This window comes from Jatropha curcas, chromosome 1 (genome assembly GCF_041381405.1).
Source record: "Jatropha curcas cultivar XTBG-Jc1 chromosome 1, XTBG_Jcur_1.0, whole genome shotgun sequence".
NCBI lineage: Eukaryota > Viridiplantae > Streptophyta > Magnoliopsida > Malpighiales > Euphorbiaceae > Jatropha > Jatropha curcas.
Window position 1 is genome coordinate 32089862 of NC_143151.1, and position 18977 is coordinate 32108838.

At 34.4% G+C, this 18977-nt stretch overlaps 4 protein-coding genes across 11 annotated transcripts; 3 read left to right on the plus strand and 1 right to left on the minus strand.

Annotated features, from left to right (window-relative positions):
• Window positions 1-738: 738 nt before the first annotated feature.
• LOC105635028 (Putative eukaryotic LigT) lies at window positions 739-7232 on the plus strand. Of its 6 annotated transcripts, XR_001046906.4 has the most exons (15): window positions 975-1141; window positions 1519-1588; window positions 1936-2077; window positions 2536-2771; window positions 3474-3511; window positions 3592-3671; window positions 3873-3940; window positions 4427-4742; window positions 5070-5182; window positions 5259-5324; window positions 5548-5638; window positions 5820-5887; window positions 6216-6271; window positions 6761-6798; window positions 6913-7013. XR_001046906.4 is itself a non-coding variant. In XM_037637656.2 (14 exons), exons 1-13 carry the CDS (start codon window positions 1110-1112, stop codon window positions 6790-6792), a joined length of 1440 nt encoding a protein of 479 aa, XP_037493584.1. In that variant the 5' UTR covers window positions 739-1109; the 3' UTR covers window positions 6793-6798; window positions 6913-7134. The 6 variants fall into 6 exon arrangements, 5 of the variants coding, with proteins under 5 accessions (XP_037493584.1, XP_012073401.1, XP_012073402.1 ...); XM_037637656.2 differs by lacking the exon at window positions 6216-6271 and having other exon boundaries at window positions 739-1141; window positions 6673-6798; window positions 6913-7134; XM_012218011.4 differs by lacking the exon at window positions 6216-6271 and having other exon boundaries at window positions 982-1141; window positions 6913-7232.
• A 1999-nt stretch (window positions 7233-9231) lies between these two features.
• Window positions 9232-10478, plus strand: DELTA-TIP (delta tonoplast integral protein). Its single transcript, XM_012218014.4, has 3 exons — window positions 9232-9456; window positions 9544-9794; window positions 9887-10478. The coding sequence occupies exons 1-3, from the start codon at window positions 9330-9332 to the stop codon at window positions 10253-10255; spliced, it is 747 nt and encodes a 248-aa protein (XP_012073404.1). The 5' UTR covers window positions 9232-9329; the 3' UTR covers window positions 10256-10478.
• PNSB3 (NDH-dependent cyclic electron flow 1) lies at window positions 10326-12197 on the minus strand. Of its 2 annotated transcripts, XM_012218016.4 has the most exons (6): window positions 11911-12195; window positions 11723-11833; window positions 11576-11632; window positions 11221-11283; window positions 10987-11049; window positions 10326-10854 (listed from the first exon to the last, which is right to left on the minus strand). In XM_012218016.4, exons 1-6 carry the CDS (start codon window positions 12118-12120, stop codon window positions 10771-10773), a joined length of 588 nt encoding a protein of 195 aa, XP_012073406.1. In that variant the 5' UTR covers window positions 12121-12195; the 3' UTR covers window positions 10326-10770. The 2 variants fall into 2 exon arrangements, with proteins under 2 accessions (XP_012073406.1, XP_012073408.1); XM_012218018.4 differs by lacking the exon at window positions 10987-11049 and having other exon boundaries at window positions 11911-12197.
• Window positions 12198-12598: 401 nt separating this feature from the next.
• TRZ4 (tRNAse Z4) lies at window positions 12599-18578 on the plus strand. Of its 2 annotated transcripts, none has more exons than XM_012218019.4 (12): window positions 12599-13042; window positions 13186-13275; window positions 14263-14307; window positions 14450-14504; window positions 14692-14735; window positions 14856-15230; window positions 15316-15584; window positions 15669-15816; window positions 15919-15969; window positions 16782-17185; window positions 17270-17948; window positions 18196-18578. In XM_012218019.4, the coding sequence occupies exons 1-12, from the start codon at window positions 12677-12679 to the stop codon at window positions 18514-18516; spliced, it is 2847 nt and encodes a 948-aa protein (XP_012073409.1). In that variant the 5' UTR covers window positions 12599-12676; the 3' UTR covers window positions 18517-18578. The 2 variants fall into 2 exon arrangements, with proteins under 2 accessions (XP_012073409.1, XP_012073412.1); XM_012218022.4 differs by having other exon boundaries at window positions 12902-13042; window positions 13186-13270.
• Window positions 18579-18977: the final 399 nt, after the last annotated feature.

The following is an 18977-nucleotide window of genomic DNA, read 5'->3' on the forward strand; positions in this document are numbered from 1 at the left end:
TTCACATGGTTATTAATTTGATCAGCACGACGGTTATTGGAAACAAAGAATTTATATAATTGATTCCAATTAGTTTGGAACTCGGGCTTACTCGTTGTTGTTATAGTATTTTATTACTTTCCTGCTCTTGTCCATTAAGGTTTGCTCCTCCAGTATAACATTATCATCTTATCAAGATTAGAAAATATGATCATCTCATCTCATCAAGATTAGGAAATCGCAAAATAATTTTGTTTGCAATCATTTAGTTATATGATCATACTTATCCCAAAGCAAATATAATCATAACAAGAAACGTCATAATAAAGCCATTAATTAAAAATAAATGACAAGAAGAGGCACAATCTGCTCTGTTGCGAGGATTGTCTTTCTGGCAATGTTCTTCTTCTTCTTCTTCTTTACAGATTCTAGTGTGCATGACTTGTCCTCTGTTGCATCTCCATTCCATAATCATGCCGTTCTTCTTTCTTCAACAACCGATAGATGGAATAACAAAGAACTCGTAAGCAAATGAGAATGGCAATGATCACCAGAGCTGTAACAACATAATCTGTTATAGAACGAGAGCGCTTGCACCCAAAAAGAATTCCTATACACACCATGGCTAAGCCAAAGATATGTATGTTATATGTAATTTATATACATAGCAAGAGAGAGAAAGAAACCAGTTGGGTTCTTTGCTTGAGTAAATTGCAAAAGATGGCTTCAAGAGGTGAACAGTTCAATCATTGTATATAAGGTTAAAGGTTTTCTTGGTGTATCCTTGCCTTGAATGGAAATTGTTTGCTCACTTCTGGTTCAAGTTTGGTATAGTCAAACGTAGGACGTTACTGTGTAGAGGAGAAAATAATCAAGAATGTCTGTCTCTCTTCTACTTCAAATTGGGTTCTTTACTTTTGGTCTGTAAAATTGTACAGAGGAGAAAATACCGTTGCTATTATTAAGAGCTCAACGTAGATTTGAGCATGTCTCTGTTAGGTAAACGACGCCGTCGCATTTGCGAAAATGGCCACTTAGTGTTCACACGTGTGAAAGTAACGACTCGAGGAAACTGAAAACCTTTTTTTTTTGCCCTTTTCCGTCGAAGGAGAGGAAGAAGAACGATACGAATGTTTGCTTCCAGTTCTATCTTTCTCTTGAGGTACGCCATTTGTTTCCCAAGAAAATGTTAAAGAAATAACGTGCTGTTCGTTTTTCACTTTATTTTTCTTATCATTCATTAATAAATTAGAAATAAGAAAAAAACTACTGTCACTGACTCACTGAAACAAACTTAATATCAAAAGAATTAGGTTTCCACTTGCTATGGTAAGGATTTGCTTCTTATATCAGTTGCAATTCGAGATAAAAAAGTTTTTTGCTTCAATCTTGAAGTAGAGATACCCTTGTTGCATATTTATTGCTTGTTTACTAATTTTTACACTCAAATTAAGGAATCGCTGATTGGAGCTGTTAATAGCTGAAAACTTGTTTCTCGCAAGCAGTTGAATTGAGTTGTTTGCTTTCACGTTGTTTTAGATGCAGAACAAACCGTGTGCTCACATATGTGAATTTGAAAGTGAACTCAAAGCCAGCCAGTTACTTTCAGGTATTAAGTTTGGCTGGCATATCTTTTTGATGTTCAATTCTGTAAGAACTAAGTTGTTTCAGTGTTTTCTTTTCGTATTATTTAATGTAAAATTGTAGCGTCCACTGCATGCATAGAATGTCATAAATTGTTAGATTTTTTATACTTTTGCTTTTGGTTTGCATTTGGATAGGGGATTTGAAATTGATGGATTTGGACTTGATTTAAGAAGTGAGCCTCTTAAAAACGCTTATAGAAAATGGGGGTTTAATTATTCATTTTGAAGAAGAATGAATGATTTTCCTGGCTAATTATATTCTGAGATTCTTAGCTTAATTTGGAGGTCTTTACTGGAATCTGTGTGACAGGGACACTGTTCTTATTATAGTTTCAGCTTCAATAAGATGGCTGGGCCAGAAGTTAGGTTAGCTGGCATGGATAGGAACAAGAAGCAAAAAACAGTCACTCAACTATGGAGACCAATCTCTGTTAAAGCCAGTTCTGCTGAAGGTTAATTTTCTTTTACATCAGAACATTTCTCATTATGGTACTGTTTGATAATGCTTTTCCTCTTGTTTATCTTTTTGCTTCTGGTCAATTTAGCAGTACATAAATACAGTATAGCAAACCTAGTTCTACATCGCAATAACACCTGTCATCATATTCATATCATGTCTCTGTAAAACTTTTCAGTGTGACTACAGCTTGATTACAAGTTAGCTGAAACATTAGGAGGACTTTAGTGGTTACAAATTGCTTTTTATTTTGTGGATTCACTCGAAGAATTTTCAAATTTTATTTTCTTTTTCTTGCCCCTTGGTTCTCGTTTGACCTTTTCTGGCAAGTAGTCAGTTCCCAAAGCATTAACATTGTGCTGGCTATGTGATATTTGGTTTAGCCAAATGAGTTGTTATTCTTTCAAACAATCTTGGTTTTGATATTGCTTATGGATTGATGTAAAACTGCAGAATCCCTTATAAAGGATGTGACTATTGAGTCAGAAGACGGAGGTCAACTTCAAAAGGTACACAGCAGCGCATCTAGCTCCATTCCAAATACTCAAGAAGTCATGAAAGTTGTTGACTCTGTAACTGAAGTAACTCAAACAACTGTCACTTTTAGCACCGTGGATAATAATGTTGAAGATAGAACTTTGGAAGGAGAGTCCATGATTTCTGTAGAGAAGCATTCCCTTTCAGTCGAGGTATATTAACATTTATTTGTTGAAGTTCAAAGAGTTTGTTGTGTATATATGTATATATTTACAGATTGTTTGTCAGGTTCATCCATGAGATGGGTTTTGAGTATGACATGGTATCCATCAATAAGTTTTCAGCTGAGCTTTTTGTTTCTGTTATGCTCTGTGTTTGTGGTTGTGTGACATGTTTCTTCCTTATTGGAAATGAAAGGTGGTTAAAAAAATGAGTTCTCTGTGTTTCAAATAGGATTATATATATATAGTGCTATTCTAGAACTAGAAGAAAGCGCCTTGCCACGGATCTGTAGGCATATTAAGCCTTCAATCAAGTTGCTCCACTATGACATATGACATACCGTCCAGCTTATGTAATGTTTGGCTATGATTTCTTCTATAGGATTACATTATCTGCAAGATTATGTTACTCATGGTTTCTATTGTAGCTCTCTATTGCAATCTTCAAAACCGATTTTATGCTTTCTTACCTAAGTTGTTATTCAGGTAAGACACCAAAAATCATCTCTCTTTGTACTTCGCATGTCACTTAGCTGCCTCTTCTTTATGCCAACACTTTCATCTTTATATTGCAGCTACCTTGTGGTTAACTCTTTTGTTCCCTTGATTATGTCTATTCTTGCTCTTTTTTCTTTTTGCATATATATAAAATTGCTTTTAATACATTGGCTCAATTTTGTCCTTGATTTGTAGGTAGGTGCTTCTCTATTTCGGTTTATCAAAGGAAAAGGGTATGAAATTCACAGAATATGGGCATTCTTGAACATAAATCAAATCTGTTTTTCTTATTCTTCTAAATTTCCTGCCTCAGAGGATCTACACAGCAAAAAATTGAAAAGGAGATGGGAGTTAAGATTATAATTCCAGCATCAAAGAAGGAGGAATCCATTAGTAAGTTTTCTGGATTTTTTTGGTGAATTGTTTTCATCAAATTACCATATGAAAACTTTCGGAGTACTTTGACTTCTTTACCAATGATAGAACTTAATAGTTACTTTAATTTGAAATTTTCATTATTTTATGCCAAATGTGATTTGCAACAATGTTGGTTGGCCTTTTATTTAGGAACTCTGACATGGTTCTTTATGGCAGTCATTGAAGGCAATTCAGTTGACACTGTAACTCGTGCTTCAGAAAAGATACAGATTATTATAGATGAGGTTTGTGCCCAATCAATGTTGTTTTCAAAGTGGCTCATTTATGTACGTTATTACAGTGTCTCATCTTCGTATTTGAGAGCTAGTTTTGTTTGTTGATTTGTGCATATGAAAAATCTACTATTCCATAACCTAAGCCATATGCGTGGGATGGTGAATTTTCCAAGTTTAGATGGTAAACCAGTAAATACTTTTTCCATACTATCAAGGGGAAAATTAAATTTGTAAAGGGCTCATACTGTTGATGAAGCCAAGTTCGATGTCAACTAACAGAGCTGCACGCAAAAACGTGTTTGTTTTGTTAACTTGTCAATCTTAAATATCCTGTGCTAAGGACTTCAGCTTGATAAAAGTGATTCTGTATATTTTGGCACATATTTTTGTACCTCTTCTATGTGCATGTCTAATGAAAACCTGATTAATTATCCTTCCTAGGTGTGATCCTAACAGTTTTTTTTTTTTTCCTGTTTCCGGGGGTCTGAAACACAGGCAGTTAATAGCCCAACTCTCGATTACTCTCACTTCATATCTCTTCCTTTGGCTATACACCCAGAGTTGGTTGATAAGCTAGTCAAATTTCAGAACTTCATATTGGGAAATAGTGATGCTTCTGTGGATGAGACCATGGAGAGTGATTCCAATGAAGATGCTTCTGACGCTGAAGACAAGGACCAAGAGTTAAGTAAAGGATCTGATGTTGCAGTTGAACTTAAAGTTGAAGATGACAATCATGTTAAAGTGGATCTAACTAGCATACCTCTTGTTAGTTATGCATCTAAAGCATCCAAGTCACCTACTTTATCTGGTAGTGCTAACAAACTTATCAATTTTAAATCTAGGGACAGTGGAGCATATCTTTCTTTAGTTGTTGCTGTAGTTTCACAAAAACATAATATCACTTATAAATTACTGACCATTTTTGCATGTGAAATCTTGGTTCTATTTTTGCCTTCACTTATTTGGAGTAATAAAAAAAAAAAAAAAAAGAATTAGATAAAGGTGGTTTATTTGGTCTGATTGGTGAACTGATTTGCTTCTCTTTCTTTGGCAATTAATCCATTTCTTTTCTTCCTATTTTTCCTTTTCTTCTTTACTTGAACAAAATCTCGCTGATTTATGTTGCACTTGACAGATTTGGGAATAGATAAATCGATATTTATCAAACCTAAGACATTTCACTTAACTGTGCTCATGTTGAAGCTGTGGAACAAGGAGCGAGTCACTGCAGCTTCAGAGGTTCTGAAGGTATACTGTTATTGAATAAATAGGTTTGGCTGGTGGTGACACTGATTTATCATGAAATTTTATATTTTTGTATTAGAGTATATCCTCAAAAGTGATGGATGCATTGGATCATCGACCGGTCTCTGTAAGGCTTAAGGGGCTAGTAAGTAAAACAGAACTTCATTTTCATTGTCTTTTTATCTACTCTATAATAAGATACAATGGCCTTTTGATGTAGAGCTTTATCCTCAGTAAATTATTTGGATGCTTCTTAAGTTTTAATGGTGTTTCTTGTGAAAATGATTGTGTATTTAATAATAGTGGGTCAAGATGCAGGTCCATTTCCCTTTCCATTGAGGATGTGAATTGCTTTTACCCCTATGCAGGATTGTATGCGAGGTTCCATGGCAAAAGCCCGTGTTCTTTATGCCTCTGTGGAAGAAATTGGAAATGAGGGACGACTATTACAAGCTTGTCGTATCCTAAGTGTCAATAATCTAATGTCTTGTGCAAATATTATTTTTGCATTAGCTGCGCTGGGAAACAGCAGTAGGAAAAAAGGAAACCAATGTTATCTAATAGAATTAGATTTAAGGTTTTTTTTTTTTTTTTTTTTTTCCAGTTGAATAAATCTTTTGGATTTCCTTAGCTTTCATAGAGGTCATTACTGATGCATTTGTTGAGGCTGGACTTGTCCTGGAGAAAGATGCTAAACAAAAGTTAAAGGTACTATATATAACCCTTCCATTATCCATTTTTCATTATCAAATGGCTATGCTTGATATGCTGATGTTACATTTGAAATTATTAATGTGTTTGTCGCCATATGCCTTAATCGCTTCCTCACTCTCTCTCTCTCTCTCTCTCTATATATATATATATATATATATATATTTTCTATTCAACCATTCTCTACTTTTTTATCTAATTTGACAATAAAATAAGGTCTTAAGCTTGCTTCATTCTATAGTGAGTTTAAGCTTTCTTCCAGTTGAGTAAGTTGCTTATCTTTATCCCACCCTCATTTCCTTCTATCTCCACCTGTATTATTCAGGGCCTGATCTTCTTACATACATAATTTGGGAACAGAAAAGTGAGGAAGGCTTTGAGGTATCATATGAACCAAGGTTGTCTAGGGAAATAATTATTGTGCATATCTTGTCGAGGATATATAAAAAAATCATCTTTAATTTTAAAATACGTATAGTAGCACATGTATGCTGCGAATGTTGCATGGAAATGTTCATTTCCTGGTATTGTTGAATGGAGCTCTACTCCTTTTGAACTCCTTACTTAGGAGCTGGGAAGTCCAGATTTTGCTACTGGAGAATATTACTAGAAATGGTAATGCAAGAAAAAATTTTACCAAAATGGAAAGAAACATGCTGTAAAACTTCTGAATTATGGTAAACACATGACACAGTATTTTGTTGAGCAGCCCATAACCTGAAAGTCTGGCCACGTTGTTAAATTGAAAATTTCAAAGGACTGCCTTAAACTTTTATATGCAGCAATGTAGCAACATATCATTGACTACGTCTTGCTGTCCCTTTAGTCTCAAAGCACTGATGTTAACAATTTGTTTCACTCGAAACGCAGTTGCATGCTACGGTGATGAATGCAAGGCATAGGAAAGGGTATTCGCTCTCTCTCCCCTATATTCCTTTATCTTAACCTTCCGCTGCTGGGTCTTGCTGCTGATTTGATTTTGCTTCTCTGTCTGCATTGCTAATACACGGTGAAATTTTCAGGAAGAAGAGAAGAAAGAAATACGATTCCTTTGATGCTAGAGGCATTTTCAAGCAGTTTGGTTCAGAAGAATGGGGAGATTATCTCATACGCGAAGCTCATCTTTCTCAACGTTTTATGTTTGATGAAAATGGATATTATCATTGTTGTGCTTCAATACCTTTTCCTGAAAGCATGCAAGCGGATTGATCATTTTGAAAAATTCCAATCTGAACTTTTCTCGAGTAGGAAACTAGCTAAGTTGTAGTAATAAAATATATTAATATTTGTGTTGCATTACATGTATATGCTTGTTTTCTTTATTTCAGCTTCCAGATTTGTAGCTTTCCTTGTTTAATTTCCTAAATAGATTAGCCATGTGATGTGATATCTTTAAATTGCAGGATACATCACCCTAGAAACTCACAGAAATCATGTTTTATTTATTTATTTCAAAACAAAAATTTTGCCCTTTCCCTTTTAAATAAGTAATGTGCATTACTTCTAGATTATTCGATATTTTTTTTTTGTTTCTAGTATCGTCTTTATCATCACACTAAAATATTAATAACACAAGACGTATTTGAAATCATTTAAAAGAAGCAGAAAGTGACTGGAAAATTTTGCACTCTGATCAAGATCTACATCCACAGTAATATCATACAGAATTTTTACAGTTCTTACTATTAATGGTTGGTGGGTAATCTATTAGGGTAAAAAAAAAAAAAGAAGGGCATATTGTGGATTTTTGGATTTCAACCATGGGAAAAAAAAGGAAGAAAGAAGTGGATTGGCATCACATACAATTAGCCAATTCACAACCACAACATCCCAACCACCCCAAAGAACAACAGAATCACATGGTGGATATCCAAAATTCTCTTTTTGAACTAGGCAAAAGCAAGGACACAAATTTTCAAAAGGAAAAAGGCAAAAGCGTGAAAAATAATAATTACAATAATGCCAAACATCCAAAATGATAATTAATGATAATAATAAGGAAACAAACAAAAACCCTAACCTTTTTTTTTTACCAAAATTTTCTCCATGAATGACAAATTGTCATTTAGATTCCTTTCCATCCTGTCCATTTTGGCCGACCTCCTCTCTTTCTTTAGCGAATACCTAACCTAAACACAATTGTGTGTTTAAATTACATTTAAAAAACCCTAATTTTTCTCAATTATGTGTATATAAAATACCATCAAGCACCAATGAAAAAATTGTGTCCACTCATTTAAAAAATCCCAAAATTTCCAGCCCATTTTTGGAATATGGTCGGTGGGTTTTGTGGACCAAAAGGTAGTGCTCCTCCAAGCACGTTCCTTTCTTTATCATTATTTTCTGCAGACTCTCTTCTGTTGAAGTTGCTAACATGGAAGAATTATTGATGCACGTCCAGACATTTCTAGTAAAGAAAAGTTAATGACAGCTAGGATTTCAGAAACAAATTCTGACGGGATGTGCATGTACAAATACACTTCTCCATATTCCTTATCTTCAAAAATAAGATAACACACACACACACACACATATAATATACACTTCAACAATAATATCCTAAACAACTCATGACTTCATTTAATATTAGGAAAACGACATAAAAATTTTTCTATAAAATAAATATTGAGATGATATATCAAATAAGACTCTAACGTTTTATTATAATTTCTATATTTTTATATTTAAAGTATTTTATTTTTATTTATTTTATAAATAAATATATTCACTTTTTTAAAAAATTATTTTTTACTGCAAAAAAACGCATATTTAAATTTTTAAATTTATTGAGTGTTGCTCATTAATCCTTCATTTTTTATTATCAACCTTCAATTCTATTTTTATTTTGTAAAATTAAACAATTTAACTTGCATTCTTTCGTTTTTTATTTAATGGTTAGATGAGAGATTAACCCCTTTGGATCGAAAAATAATTATATTAAAAGTCTTTTTAATATTGAATTCATGACTCGATCCTACAATCATCAGAATTAGATTTAACACGTTTTGTCTTAAATTTTAAACTTTTATTGTAAAAATTGAATTCTTGACATTAATAATAGTTTTTTCACGTCACACTATTTTAAGATATATTTATTGACATTAATGACTTAGGATTACCGCTTACTTTAATAATTTAGAGTTTAATGCGTACAAATAAAACGGTTTAATAGACAAAACTCCAAAAGTTCAAACACTTAAATGATTATGGCCTTTGTCATTCGCTTTTCATATGATTTACCATGATATTATAATATATTTAAATAATAATACAATATTTATTTCTACAATATACTTGATCTTTTTGCTTATATGGGTAACTCATACTTGCATATATATGTGTGGCCTGATAAATGCATTTTTGTGACATATATCCTTACCTTCTCCTCCATCAAAGCTAGTTAGTCCAGTTCCCTTATTAAGCTAAATTTTTTTCGAAGATGGCCAAAATTGCCTTTGGTCGTTTTGATGATTCTTTTAGTTTAGGCTCTTTTAAAGCTTATCTTGCAGAATTTATCTCAACTCTGCTCTTCGTTTTTGCTGGTGTTGGTTCTGCCATAGCTTACAGTAAGTTCTCTTTCTAAGTTTTCATGGCTCCTTTTAGTTATAAATACTATGATGTTTATAAACTAACTTCTTGGTTTTTTTTTTCAGATAAATTGACAGGAAATGCAGCTCTTGATCCTGCTGGTTTAGTAGCAATTGCTATTTGCCATGGATTTGCTCTCTTTGTTGCTGTCGCCGTCGGTGCCAACATCTCCGGTGGCCATGTTAATCCTGCTGTCACCTTTGGATTGGCTCTTGGTGGTCAAATCACCATTCTTACTGGCATCTTCTACTGGATTGCTCAGCTTCTTGGTTCCATTGTTGCTTGCCTCCTTCTCAAAGTTGTCACCGGAGGCTTGGTAAGTTCTGACTTTTTCTGGCTTATCCTCAAATCTTTTACAATATTACATAATCGTCTCTTTTGACTTAATTTTTGTGACTTGGGTTTCAGGAAACACCCACCCACAGCCTTGCAGCTGGAGTAGGAGCCATTGAAGGAGTGGTTATGGAGATTATAGTCACATTTGCTTTGGTATACACAGTGTACGCAACAGCAGCTGATCCCAAGAAAGGATCACTAGGCACCATTGCCCCCATAGCCATTGGCTTCATCGTTGGTGCCAACATCTTGGCTGCAGGCCCATTTTCCGGTGGATCCATGAACCCAGCCCGCTCTTTTGGCCCAGCTGTGGCTAGCGGTGACTTCCATGACAACTGGATCTATTGGGTTGGGCCCCTTATTGGTGGTGGGCTAGCAGGCCTTATCTATGGAAACTTGTACATTAATAACGATCATGCCCCATTGTCCAATGATTTCTAAGTTATTGTGTTTCTAATCCATTTTTATCTGTGTTTTGAAATAAAAGAAAGGGAAGCAGCTTATGTTATGCTTTCCTTTCTTTTTCTTCTCTTTTCTTTTCTTTTTCGTTTTTTTTTTTTAATATTTCCTTTTTAGTTCATTTAAATTATCTTTGTTGTTGTAAATCTTTGTTGTGATAAGTTTTGCATTTATGAGAAGTGGACGATGTGCTATCACTTTTGAATTGTGGTGTTGGTTTGCTTCTTTTTGTTTTCTACTCTTTTGACAGTTTATGGGCAAATTTCAAATGCAATTCTTTCATACATTAGAAAAAGTTGGGTTACAGCAAAACAATCTTTCATTTTGCAGCGTGAGAGAAAGCACTGACAATAAGAAGTAAGCTTTAATTCTAAATCAGGATGAAAGGAGGAGAATTACAGTAGATTGACGGCCACTGTAAACATAATTTAAACCCTAATGTGAATCTTTTGAATATTGAGAGAGCTATATATATAACAGTACAGGAAGAAATTTGTTTATTGTGGTAATAATTCTGCTGGCAATATTTTTTCATATTTCCATTCATGATTTTTCCACTCAGGCAGTTGCTGGATGACAACCTGCATCACATATAGGGGAATAAGATTCAACATATTTCTTTATAGTAAAAAGAACAAATGGTCACCATGTTCAATTAAAAAATTTAAAATATGAATATGATCATCAGCATACTGCAGAGAGGGTTTACAAACCAGTCCTCTTGAATCTGGATTACCCACTGTTGTTTGGCAAGCAAGTCTCCAATTTTTGGGTTTCTATAAAATAAAAAATAATAATAATAATAATAAAAAACAAAATAAAATAATTTCCTACGTATGAAGGTTAATTTATGAAATCAGTTTATTTCAATGGGAAAAAAAAAAACTCCTTTTGTTGTACTAAAACGAGCATAATTAACTCCTTGGAAATCAAAATAACAAAGACACCTTCTTGAGTATCTTCTTCTCTTTGTCTGTACGAGGGTTAAGTAGCTCCTTCCCCATTATAACCTGTAATGTAAGATTAAGACAATGGTCAGAGACTTATTAGAACATTTACATTTTTATTTAATTAACTGCTAATCATATCAGTAGAAGAATTGATCGACATTTCTTTCTTTAATTAAAAAAAATATTATCTGCAATTAATCCTATAAATAATTTCCCATAATAAACTAACTCATTCAAGAAACACAAACAAAAAAACGCGTATAATTTTGGAAATGTGCTCATGATCATGGTTAAGATGATTGCCAAGTCCCACATAAATAAAAAATTAGTTCATTTTCCTTCAAAAATTCACCTCCACCATGCAAGTTCCACATGTTCCTCCTCCTCCACAATTTAGCAATGGTCGTGCCTGGTAAATCAATTAACCAATAATTAACAATTACTTAGAGTGTTCCTATTCTTACAAGGCATGTCACAAAATATAATTCAATTAACTTACATATGGTCCATACAATTCAATGTTTGAATCCAACATTATGTCTCTAAGTTTTTTCCCACCACAGCTTGTCCGAAAATGCACATCAGGAGTTCCATCAGGCAGTAAAACAGACTAAAACCAAAACAATATTAATAATCCCACCATTTGCAAAAGAATCACTCTTGAATTAGCAAAATGCTTTCACTTACATGAACAAATGCAAAATTGACGGACGGTGGTTCTTCAGGCTCCTTGGCATCGGATTTACTATCGGGGACCGTGCCGATGGCCCTGATTTTAATTCTAGAGAAATTGGTATGGCTCAAGGGTCTGAGGGTTTTGTGGGTAGTAGTGTATTTCGACTTGTGGGGAGCTTTCAAGGAAGCTATACCATAAGAGTTAAGTTGGAGAGTGCTCATTTTGTTTGTTGGATATTATTTCAAGATTCAAAGTTTCTGTAAGATTGCTATATTGGATATTTTCATAAATCAAATTTCCAATGTCTGTGTGGTCGGTCTTATTTATCTTATCTAAAACTATAATGGGTCAACATGGGCTTTTTTTTAAATATTATTTTTCTTGGTTCTGAATAGCCTTGCAAGAAAATTGGGCTAAGTTTTGCTTTTTCTTTGTGCTCAACATTTGGTTTCTTGATCTGAAAAAAAAAAAAAAAAGATTTCTTATTTTTATTAGGATAATTAATTATTTAATTTGTGAGTTTTGCTCGTATTTACTATTGCATTGCTACAAAATTATTTATTCGACCATTTAATAGGATTAAACTTCTGGTTGAATTAGTGATTTCATTAAGCAATAGGGGTGTAATAATAATTTCGGTTAAAATTTAAGCATTAAATAGTTAATTGTCCTTTTAATATAAATTGGAAAAAAATTTGCTCATTTCAGCGCTTCAATCTTCCTCTCCCACCCAACTAAAACCCTTGCAAAATCTCTCTATACAAAAAGGCCCTTAAAATGCAACTGCTCCCATTCTCAAATCTTCGCCTCTTCTTGTCGCCTCTAAAACCCTCTTCGCTAATCTTTTTTCGTAAACCCAGGCCTTACTCTCTCTTCGCGGTGCTCTGTTCCTCTTCTTCTTCGTCAAAACGACCCCGTACCTCATCTAATCGCCAGTCTTTCAATTTTAGAAGCAGAAGAACTCGCAGTTTTAGCAGAGAGAGGGACAAAAAGCTCCCAATGGAATTGGAAGAGACTGGCAATGAGACTTTTGGGTTTAATAAAAGAAGAGCTGAAGGCAAAGATAAGAGTGATAAACCCAAAAGGAATCTCCAGATGAAAGTTCGAAAGCTCAACCCTACCAATACAATATCTTATGTGCAAGTAAGCATTTTTTTTTTTTTTTTACACAAAAGATGTGTTTGTTTCAATTTGTTAGGGTTATTCTTACCTTTTTAGTTTTGGTTTGCATATTTGTAGTATATCGTTATTTAGTGACACTGACTGCGTTTTCCATTGTTTTCCAGATTCTTGGGACTGGAATGGATACTCAAGATACTTCACCTTCTGTATTGTTATTCTTTGACAAGCAAAGATTCATTTTTAATGCTGGTGAGGTAATCATAACGTGGCAGTAATGTCAACAATCCTTTTTTGATGCAAAGATACTTGTTGTTAATTCTTTGGTTATTAGAAATTTAACTTGGTGCTTTCATCTATATTATGCTTAGTTAAATTGTACTTAATAACGAGAATAAAAAAGCTGAATAAACTATCGGTACCTATTATGAAATGTTAACTTATGCTTAATATTCTTATGTCTTCCCATGTGATTTACACTTTATACATGAGTGGATTGAAAGTTAAGTTGTGTGCACTCTGGCCTTGCCCAATTTGTCTTTATAACCCTATAATTGATCAAACTGATATATGAAACTAATTTGCGCATTCTGCATTGATGAAGGCTTGGTCTTAGCCTACACGAACAAGTTAGCGTTGCACTTTTCCCTTCAGTGAGTGAATTAGATTTGCATAAGACGTAAGCTTGTTTTACACTATTGTTCATGTTCAAGGGGTGTTATGTCAACATTTCTTGGTGCACGTCTGAATAATGCTGCCATTTACTGAAAGAAGGAAAAATAGATGATCAATCTATCTGCCCTAGCTTACTGCTCTAAGCAATTCACATTTAATAGTCTTCATTTTCTTTTCTTCTTTTGTTTTAAATCATCTTTGAGAAAATATCCTCTAAAGATGGCTTCTAATATAACTCCAAAATTCTGGTTATCCTTCCAAGGGAATGATACAAATTGCACAGTTGCAAATCGCGTGTACTTCAAGTATGAAGATACAAGCTTCGTTATTGACAAGATGAAAGGATATTTTATTATTTCTAATCATAACATAATTATTATAATTTTTTAATTGAGGGTTAACTTCAGAAAGCTTACAACAAATCATGGGATATCTCTCTCTTATATATTCTTTATTGTTTGGGATGGAACTTGTTTTGGCAGAATACCTACAATATTGCTTGGCTTTCATTTGTGTCATTAGCTGCAGTTTCAATATATATTTTCTGTTAATCTGCTATTGTCATACAGGGATTGCAACGATTCTGCACAGAGCATAAAATTAAACTATCAAAGGTACGAGATAATCTCAAAACAGAAATGCACATATATAAGCATCCATATTCAGATGCTTATGATTCTTCTCAAGTTCTTTATGGCTTCAATTTGTTGACATAGTCTAATGTGGAGATGTTTGGATTTTATGGATATGTTTCAGATAGATCACATATTTCTTTCTCGAGTATGCTCGGAAACTGCAGGTGGAATTCCAGGTATAAATATTGTTAGATCATCTAGGATGTAATACTTGTGAACTTCTTTTGCTTGTAACTACAAAATTTGCAATTTTGCAATATGCTCTCGTTGTCAAGCATCATTATTTACTGTATTTGGATGTTCATGCAATAACCACGACATCCCCTAAATTGCTCAGAATCCACCTTTTCTTTTTTCTGACAGGTTTATTGTTGACTTTGGCTGGCATGGGAGAAGAAGGAATGTCGGTAAGTGTCAAATTGAATTTGATGTATGTAAATGCCTCATCTTCCTAATAATTTATTGCCTGAATTTATTATTGCAACACCTCCTTGTCAATTAAAAGTGTAGTTGTTGCTTTTATGGAGGTCAACTTATGGGGCCCTTCAGATCTTCATTATTTGGTTGATGCAATGAAATCCTTCATCCCTCATGCTGCCATGGTTCACACAAAGAGCTTTGGTTCTGATGCTGCTGGATTTAGTGCAAGCAACTTTACAGATCCCATTGCTCTTATCAACAATGAGGTTGTCAAAATATCAGCCATTCTCTTACACCCGACATGCTCAGAAGAATATGTGGTAAAGCCAGGTGATATGTCTGTGATATATGTTTGTGAATTGCCTGAAATTATGGGGAGATTTGACCCTGAAAAGGCAAAAGCCCTTGGTCTGAAACCTGGGCCAAAATATAGTGAACTGCAATTAGGGAAATCTGTGAAGTCAGATCGCCAGAATATAATGGTGGGTTCTGAAGTCAATGATTTATACTTGTAGTGTTACCTTTTCTGGGTGTTGACAAATATGATTTACTTATTGTATTCTGTAGGTTCATCCAAGCGATGTAATGGGTCCTTCAGTTCCTGGTCCAATTGTACTTCTTGTTGACTGCCCAACCGAAGCTCATGGACAAAAATTATTATCTGTGCAATCCCTTCATAATTACTATTCAGATTACTCAGGCAGTCCACTGGAGAATGCAAAAACTGTGACTTCCATCATTCATTTAAGTCCTGCTTCTGTAATAGGCAGTCCTAATTACCAGAAATGGATGAAGAAATTTGGTTCTGCTCAACACATTATGGCTGGACATGAAATGTAAGCTGCTTTTTCTGAACTACTGTTCTTCTAATGGAATGATGTCACTAATTCATGCTTTTCTTGGGTACTCAATCTTTACAGGAAGAATGTGGAAATTCCTGTCCTTAAAGCCAGTGCTAGAATCGCTGCAAGGCTTAACTATCTGTGTCCACAGTTCTTTCCAGCTCCAGGTTTTTGGTCACTTAAGCAGCTTAACAGGACAAGTGTTGACTCCAATTTTTCAGGCGAGGTTAGTTGGACATCCTCAGATTGCACTTGTTGATTCTTTAGATTTTGTGGTTATTATTTAATGTTCAGGGCAATTATAGTGTTTAATTTTTCCTTGTACCAGGGTTGTGTCTCAAAGTTCCCTGAAAGCATTTCAGCTGAAAATCTACTTAAGGTGTGATACATTTTCTTTTTACAATTTTCTATCTTGGTATTATCAGAGTATGATTCACTCTTTTCTTCTTAACAGAGGAGAATGATTCTTATGATTTTTCTTGTTTGAATGCTTTTTAAACTGTCCATTCAAGCCCTTAAATTTATCTTGCCCAATTTTTGCTTCCCATTTGGTGTTGCTAATTAATTTGATTTGTTTTATCTTCTTTACTTATCAAGGATAGTCGAGTTAAGTACCATTATGTGTTATGTCGTTGAGTAAATGCTGCTTTTAATCTTGGGGATTAAATTGACTGCCGATGTGACTCTTTTTTCAAGCTTATAAACCCAATGGAATCAATATTATATTACCCTTCTATCCTGAATTTCTATTCCTTTTTGGTTTTCTAATTCTTGAGGGGACTTCATTTGTTGTTTTGTTTTTCACATGCATTTCTAATGTTATGATGGATATATAATACTCGTAAAATAATTGGGTGTTGCAAAATCATGTATTACTAATCATTTACGGAAAGCAGAAAAAAAAGTTGGACCTTCAAATGAGATTTGGACAAACAAAATAGGTTGGAGGCGTAATAGTTTCAGTAGTGTTTTCTTTTCCTTCCTTTTTCTGTATTCTGCAACATCTTAAGTCATTCTTGAAAAAAAAAAAAATTCTGATAATTCTTCTAGTTATTATATTTCCTAGGGTCTTGTTTAGCTGTTCATTATCATGTCATGACTTGCAATTACTTTTTGGATGTTCTTTGCCTGCATGTGCATGTCCAATTCCTCTTAAGTGACAAGGATTTTGCTTATTTCAATGTTGCGCAGTTCACTTTGCGTCCTCATGCTCATCTTGGATTGGACAAATCAAATATTCCAAGTCTGAGGGCTCCCTCAGAAGTCATTGATGAATTGCTTACAGAGATTCCAGAAGTTGTAGATGCTGCTCAACGTGTCCGCCAGTTCTGGCATGAATCTGGAGAAATAAAAGGAGGCATAACTGTTGGGCAAGCCAACAAAGTTATGATTGAAGAGCCATGGCTAGGAGAGAATACTATTCCTAGTTGTTTGGAAAACATAAGGAGAGATGATATGGAGATTGTCCTTCTGGGGACTGGTTCATCCCAGCCTTCTAAATATCGAAATGTTAGTTCTGTGTACATTAATCTCTTCTCTAAAGGAGGTTTACTCCTAGATTGTGGGGAAGGGACACTTGGCCAATTGAAGAGAAGGTAACATAATACGAATTTTTGGTTAAAATGCGTTCTTATTGTTAGCATAACATTCCTTTTTAACATGTGATTATCGTGGAACAGGTATGGTGTAGAGGGTGCTGATAGCATTGTAAGAAATCTGAAGTGTATTTGGATTTCTCATATTCATGCTGATCACCATACAGGATTAGCAAGAATACTTGCTCTTCGACGTGATTTATTGAAGGACATGGCCCACGAACCAATAGTTATTGTTGGTCCAAGGCAGCTAAAGAGATTTCTAGATGCATATCAAAGACTGGAGGACCTAGATATGCAGTTTGTTGATTGTAGGAGCACCACTCTAGACTCATGGGAAGCTTATGAGAGCAATAGTGGGTACATGGATTGCTCAGCTCCAGGAAGTCCAAGTAATCTTGAGTTTATAAACAAACCTATAGTGAATACTGAATCGACTTTATTTGCTGGAGGAAGCCGTATGCAGAGCTATTGGAAAAGACCAGGCAGTCCAATTGACAATGGCAAGGCATTTCCAGTTATGAAGGCATTTCCAGTTATGAAGAGTTTGAAGAAAGCGCTCAGTGAAGCAGGGTTGGAAGCTTTGATTAGTTTTCCTGTTGTGCATTGTCCTCAGGCATTTGGTGTTGCGTTGAAGGCAGCAGAAAGAATCAATTCTGCTGGAAAAATGATTCCAGGTTGGAAGATTGTGTACTCAGGTGACACTAGGCCCTGTCCAGAACTGGTAGAAGCATCTCAAGGGGCTACAGTACTTATACACGAGGCAAGTAATAAAATTGATTGTCTTTTTGAGAAATCTAGTGCAATATTTATGATTCTCCTGGTTTGAAATTGTTGATAATATATCCACCTGGAATAGCAAATTGATAATGATTTCAAAGTTTCAGAAGAGAAAGCAGCTGCAGATTGTCTTCTCTCACTTTTTATCTTCTCTCACTTATGTTGAACTACAAATATTTGTTTTGGAAACAAAAGTTGGATAATGTGATTGAACTTTGAGAATTTTGCAGGCAACTTTTGAAGATGACTTGGTGGAGGAAGCTGTAGCTAGAAATCATAGCACAACGAAGGAAGCCATTGAAGTAGGAGACTCTGCTGGTGCATATCGTATCATCCTCACCCACTTCAGCCAGAGATACCCGAAAATACCTGTTTTTGATGAGACACACATGCACAAAACATGCATTGCTTTTGACATGATGAGTGTTAACATAGCAGATTTGCCTGTGCTTCCTAGAGTACTCCCATACCTTAAATTACTTTTCAAAAATGAGATGATAGTTGATGAATTGGATGATGCTATAGATTCTGTAAGTGCAATTTCGAGATAATTAAATTAATTGAGTTCTTTCATAACTCAACCGACCAGTTTCCCATCTGGTTTAAGATACTATGTGTTTGGAGCAGTGTTTTACTTTTTGTGGAAGGAAAGAATGGCTTTTTAGATAAATTTAATTTGCTGTCTGAAATGTAGACTTTTATGGGGAAGATCAATAATTATACAAATACGAAATCTGTACCGAGAAGGCAAGACTTGATTGCTGATTAAGCCATAGAATTCCAGAGCAATTTAAGACTTGTGTGGTTAAAGATTAATCTTTTTTTATTTTTTAATTCCATTTTCATAACTTAAGTATTTAATTTAATAATAATAAAAAAATTCAATAATGAAAAAAATAATTTTTTTACAAAATGATAATTGGTTCCGTGTAATAATTCAAAGTCTTTAGCATTTTAAACGTGAGGAAACAAAAAAATATATAAATGGGTTGGGAAAAAAAAAAAGCTGTGA

What these genes read in the sequence shown, in the direction of transcription:
- LOC105635028 (XM_012218011.4), top strand. Translation starts at nt 1,110, where the DNA reads ATGTTTGCTTCCAGTTCTATCTTTCTCTTGAG. An exon ending in AAAGAAGGAGGAATCCATTA is followed by an intron (nt 3,672 to 3,872) that starts GTAAGTTTTCTG and finishes TCTTTATGGCAG; the next exon opens with TCATTGAAGGCAATTCAGTT. An exon ending in CAAGTCACCTACTTTATCTG is followed by an intron (nt 4,743 to 5,069) that starts GTAGTGCTAACA and finishes TGCACTTGACAG; the next exon opens with ATTTGGGAATAGATAAATCG.
- DELTA-TIP (XM_012218014.4), top strand. Translation starts at nt 9,330, where the DNA reads ATGGCCAAAATTGCCTTTGGTCGTTTTGATGATTCTTTTAGTTTAGGC. An exon ending in TGGTTCTGCCATAGCTTACA is followed by an intron (nt 9,457 to 9,543) that starts GTAAGTTCTCTT and finishes TTTTTTTTTCAG; the next exon opens with ATAAATTGACAGGAAATGCA. An exon ending in AAGTTGTCACCGGAGGCTTG is followed by an intron (nt 9,795 to 9,886) that starts GTAAGTTCTGAC and finishes CTTGGGTTTCAG; the next exon opens with GAAACACCCACCCACAGCCT.
- PNSB3 (XM_012218016.4), bottom strand. Translation starts at nt 12,120, where the DNA reads ATGAGCACTCTCCAACTTAACTCTTATGGTATAGCTTCCTTGAAAGCT. An exon ending in TTGAATTGTATGGACCATAT is followed by an intron (nt 11,633 to 11,722) that starts GTAAGTTAATTG and finishes TTGATTTACCAG; the next exon opens with GCACGACCATTGCTAAATTG. An exon ending in AGAAGAAGATACTCAAGAAG is followed by an intron (nt 11,050 to 11,220) that starts GTGTCTTTGTTA and finishes TTTATTTTATAG; the next exon opens with AAACCCAAAAATTGGAGACT.
- TRZ4 (XM_012218019.4), top strand. Translation starts at nt 12,677, where the DNA reads ATGCAACTGCTCCCATTCTCAAATCTTCGCCTCTTCTTGTCGCCTCTA. An exon ending in TGGGAGAAGAAGGAATGTCG is followed by an intron (nt 14,736 to 14,855) that starts GTAAGTGTCAAA and finishes GCTTTTATGGAG; the next exon opens with GTCAACTTATGGGGCCCTTC. An exon ending in CTACAGTACTTATACACGAG is followed by an intron (nt 17,949 to 18,195) that starts GCAAGTAATAAA and finishes AGAATTTTGCAG; the next exon opens with GCAACTTTTGAAGATGACTT.